Source organism: Fragaria vesca, linkage group LG6 (assembly GCF_000184155.1).
Source record: "Fragaria vesca subsp. vesca linkage group LG6, FraVesHawaii_1.0, whole genome shotgun sequence".
Lineage (NCBI taxonomy): Eukaryota > Viridiplantae > Streptophyta > Magnoliopsida > Rosales > Rosaceae > Fragaria > Fragaria vesca.
In genome coordinates, this window is record NC_020496.1 from 14747288 (window position 1) to 14751795 (window position 4508).

The window sequence follows — 4508 nt, forward strand, 5'->3', positions numbered from 1 at the left end:
TTCATATAATTAACGCCTGGAGTTGGATCTCTCTTTTTTTTTAAGTGGATTTTTAACTTTGGAGTGAAAGACTTGGTAGGGGGAGAGTTGTGGCTGAATCCCCTTTCTCTTCCTTCAGTTGGAGCTTTTTGGTTTCATCCAACACTCTTCCGTTTGACATCACTGATCCCGACATGACTCAGCGTGACATGGCGAGACGACAAATCTCAAAAACTTAAGATCTGACATAACTTGGACATGACAAATTATACTAAAAGCATGAAATAAAAAATTATGATATAAATTTTGTTTTGTTTTTGTTTTCTTTGCGTCAGAACACCCATGCAACCACTCTCTTTATTTTTGACCCAATCCTTCTCTATGACCCCCGCGGGCCAAATGGGGAGAAAACCCGTAGGTTTCTCGCCCTTGCCCCCCATATGCCCGTTCTTAATTACTCTCCGTCTCTATCTGACTAAACTCACCCAAATCCTATCCACCTCTTTGGAAACCAATCCACTTCTTCTTCTTCACTCTCAATTCAAATTTCAGTTTCAATTTCAAAAGTCTCTCTCACCACAAGCTTCTCTCTCTTTTGTATGCAATCTTCTCCTTCAAGCCCTGATTGGAGATCAATGTTGCTCCTAGGCTCTGGCCACCAGGTTGACTGTGTTTGTTTGCATTGGCCCGTCAAGACACTACGACTTTAGTGACCTGAACTCGCCGCTCGACCTGAGGACTCGATCTGACAAGGACCTAAGCTCGGGTTTGCAGAGCCACTCGTCACTCAAGTGCTTAAATAATTTGCTGATGAGCGTTCGTATGAATCTCTGCGTTGATGTGCTGTGTTAGAATGATGAGGTGGCATGTCATTCAAAGTGTCGAGGCCGTGTTTGAAAAGTCAAGATTTTGAACACTCCACATGGCGTTTCGGAAGTCGTGTCCGGCCGTTTCAGCATGTCAGGAAGTGTCAGACAGTTCGACTCTCCATCATCTGGCGTGTCCGTGCAACATATCATTCGACCGTTGAACCACACCTCTATCAGCCAGTCGAGCCCGATCGTCTTCAATAGCGTCGAACCCCAATACCTGACCATTGTGACCACGCATTATCACCATGCCCAAGTGGTTCCCACCAGGACCCTAAAACAAATTGATCCTGGAGAAAAATTAAGGAGGCCTCTATAGGTATATTGACTATTTCTATTTAACACAAGATCTCCTAATCTCATCAAGACAAGAAGATGGCGACTTGGAATCAACAAGAATTGAAGATTTGCATGATATCAAAGGTATTTCATTGGTGTGTTTCTCTCAAGGTAATAAGATTTGAATATCTTTATCATTATGGTAAGTTGATCTCTCTACATTATATTCAGGAAATTGAGTAAATACTTTGATTTGCTCTTACTTCTATATCTGGTGTCTTGGAAGATTGTTTTGATTGATCGTGTGCTGTAACTAATTTGATAAAGTGATTTCAATTAAGGATGTGAAATATGATCTCTGAGTGTTTGATTCTAGTGAACTGATATGCAAGGATATTAATATGAGATGTGTGATTGCAAGTTTAAGGAAACAATCAATTTGGCCTAGGCAAATTGATGATTGACTTATGATGAGATTCTCAAATTGATCTTGTCACTAATGCAATAGTTGAGGGGAGAATTTTATTCTCTATAAAAACCCTCGGCTATAGACTATAAATGTCAATCTTTTTGTATGTATTGAGAAAAAACTTTGATATCATTGTATCTGAGTTGAAATTGTTCATGCTCTTGTTACAAACTGCTTGTGTGAGTTTTTATTACAAACTAAGTCTCTCTCTCTCTCTCTCTCTCTCTCTTACTTGCACCAGGTTGCAATTGAGATTGAAGAAGCTAAAGACTGTTTGGAGAATAAGTTGTTGGTTGTGTTAAAGAACCAAGCAAACCAGGTTGTGCAAAGAACTTTGAAAGTTGGTTGTGTGGAGAACCAAAGCTTTTGGTTGTAAGAGAGAACGTGAAGATAAATATGATAGTGGGATAGTATCAGTTGATTGATATTCAGTTTCTCTTTGTAGAGATACATGAATTAGATCTTGAGTGTGTAGATTGAAAGGTGTAAACACATATGTGCTTAGTTCCTTGTGTAGTTGTGTTAAGAACTACCAATCTTTGTAAACTCTGATTAAAGATTAGTGGAATAATCTTACCTGCAGTCTTTTCCCTCAAAGAGGTTTTTGCACCAGGTCTTTGAAGAATTCTTGTGTTGATTTACTTGCTTCTATACATTCATTTTAGTATCTTTAGCCTCCACACGCTGAAATCATGTTCCCTCAAAAATTTAAGGTGGTTGCAGACACGACCACTGAATGACGGCTAGCCTCACCCGTAACAGAACGCTAGCAGGTTTTTTTCATCCATGAGAATCAAGCACTTATCATTGTTTTAGTTTTATTGGCTTGTTTAAGATTTTGAGGACAAGATGATCTTTTTTTCATGGTAATAATGTGTTGTTTGTTATATATATGACCGATCAAAAGTATGGATCAAATTATAGATAAAAAAATAATAATAATATAAAAAAAAAATAATTTCAGTTTACCCCTCTTGAGATTTGGAGTTAATATCGTTTCACTCTCCATACTTTTAATTTTGAAAATTTACCCCCTAAAGTTCCAATTTTTATAAGTCAAACACAATTGTTAAAATTTCTTCAAATTTGGAGGTTAAATAATAGTATGAAATCTTAGAAAAAATATCCTAAAAGGCGATTTATGTTATTATAAAACTATTTTAGCCCTTTTAGTGAGTTATGAAGTCAAAATTAACGTTTGAATTAGACAAAATTTCAGCAATTAGGCATGATTTATGAAAATTGAAAACTTTAGGTGGTAAATTTTCAAAATTAAAAGCCTGAGGAGTGAAACTAAAATTAATCAAAAAGAAAAACATAGGTACACGTTGCATTCGATGGCACGCGCTCTCTCTCCGTTTTTGGAGAGGGCTATAAATACAATACAATACAACGACCACGCTACAATTCAAAGAAAGAGCCAACATTGGAAGAAGCTAATTAATATACTGCGATCCCCCAACGGCTGTTTTCTTTAAAAAAAAAAACCAAAAACCAAAAACAAAATATAACAAACAAAGAGGAGACGATGACAATTTCTCCTTTGGCGTCGTCGACATGGGGGGATGGATCCCTTTGCCCTTTAACAGAAGTAGCTAATAGGTTAGAAATTGAGGCGAGAGGTGTAAGTGGCTTTGGGAGACCAGTTGCTTGGAATGACATCCCGGGCGGTGAGGCTTCTTGCAGTTGATAGTGTGGTTATCTTGACTGAGAATGGCCCTCTCAAAGGTCCTCCTCCTTCGATGCACCAACTTGCTCCCCAGACATGCCTCATCGCTACCCACTCACTAGAGCTTGCCTGCCATTCAACCATATATCGATCGTGGTATATATATATATATATATATATATATATATATATAAATAAATAAATAATTCCATTCGAATGAAATAAAATTAGTTACTTAATTCTCTTTGTCTGTTTCGTTTGTGCTTTTAAAAAATAAAAAATAAAAAATAAAAAATTAGTTACTTAATTAAGCATATATGGCCTGGTACGTACTTGTCTTATATGCATTGCTCCGACGTCTCCATCTCCATCCTCAAACTCAACCAGGAGTGAGAGCCAATAGTTGGTTGAACCTTCATTCACATGGAAGGCCACCTGCTTCCCGGGATATTTACATGGTGTTCTATATATACATATAGAGGAAGATATATAACAACATCAACATCGCGCGTGGAAGGGGCCGGGCATGGAAATTGAGAAAGTCGATCCGAAACGACAAAACATGACCGTTAGAGGAGGAAATGGCAACACACACAGTAAACAAACAAAAAGGAAATTACCGTCGGTATAGAACGGAGAGTTCGCCTCGGTTTCTGAGGAGGGCATGCTCTCCGGCAATAGCCATGCGGCCAAAGGCTGCGCCACTGAGGTCGAAGTGGGTCCGCCCACCTGAGCAGTAGCCACCAGGGCACTCGTCGGTGACGATTATGGTGACGGCTCGCCTGGAGCAAATGGATTTGTCCAAACACTTGACTTTGTAACACGCGCCGCAACCCTCTCCGTTGTTGAACAGCACCGGGCTGACAGCGCCCACTCTCGCTCTCAAAGGCTTCACGTCGACTAAGGAACCGTACCCACATGCGCCGCCGTCACTGCCGTCACCTTCGGGGCTCCCATACCAGGTGGCTGTGGCGGGAAGCCAATGCGATGATGATGAGCTGCTGCTGCTTTGATGAGCTGCTGAAACCATTATTGCTGCTGCTAGCATTAAGAAAAGCCCAAATCCACGCCGCGGAAGGAAGAGGAGCTGCATTATTATATATTTTTACTATGTGGAATTGGCGGAAGCGGCAGCACCGGCCGGTGTGAAGAGATCTGCCGCTGCCGACACCACGAGCAAGAGAAGAGAGTGAGAGAGAGAGAGAGAGAGAGAGAGAGAGAGAGAGAGAGAGAGAGTACGTAA

At 40.2% G+C, this 4508-nt stretch overlaps 1 protein-coding gene and 1 pseudogene across 2 annotated transcripts in view; both read right to left on the reverse strand.

Annotated features, from left to right (window-relative positions):
• Positions 1-1089, reverse strand: part of LOC101313536 — a 17348-nt pseudogene extending 16259 nt beyond the window's left edge. The window contains exon 1 of the transcript XR_185107.1: positions 1017-1089. The product of XR_185107.1 is annotated as an uncharacterized LOC101313536 (transcript). The remainder of the gene's footprint in view (positions 1-1016) is intronic.
• Positions 1090-2859: 1770 nt separating this feature from the next.
• Positions 2860-4479, reverse strand: LOC101291640 (expansin-B3-like). The gene is made up of 3 exons (XM_004303093.1): positions 3886-4479; positions 3599-3728; positions 2860-3394 (listed from the first exon to the last, which is right to left on the reverse strand). Exons 1-3 carry the CDS (start codon positions 4356-4358, stop codon positions 3200-3202), a joined length of 798 nt encoding a protein of 265 aa, XP_004303141.1. The 5' UTR covers positions 4359-4479; the 3' UTR covers positions 2860-3199.
• Positions 4480-4508: the final 29 nt, after the last annotated feature.

Bases quoted from the DNA above. Each gene is read 5' to 3' on its own strand.
- LOC101291640 (XM_004303093.1), bottom strand. From the start codon at position 4,358: ATGCAGCTCCTCTTCCTTCCGCGGCGTGGATTTGGGCTTTTCTTAATG. The intron at 3,729-3,885 runs GTAATTTCCTTT...ATGTATATATAG, and splicing joins CTCTCCGTTCTATACCGACG to AACACCATGTAAATATCCCG. The intron at 3,395-3,598 runs GTACGTACCAGG...GTTGAATGGCAG, and splicing joins GAGCAATGCATATAAGACAA to GCAAGCTCTAGTGAGTGGGT.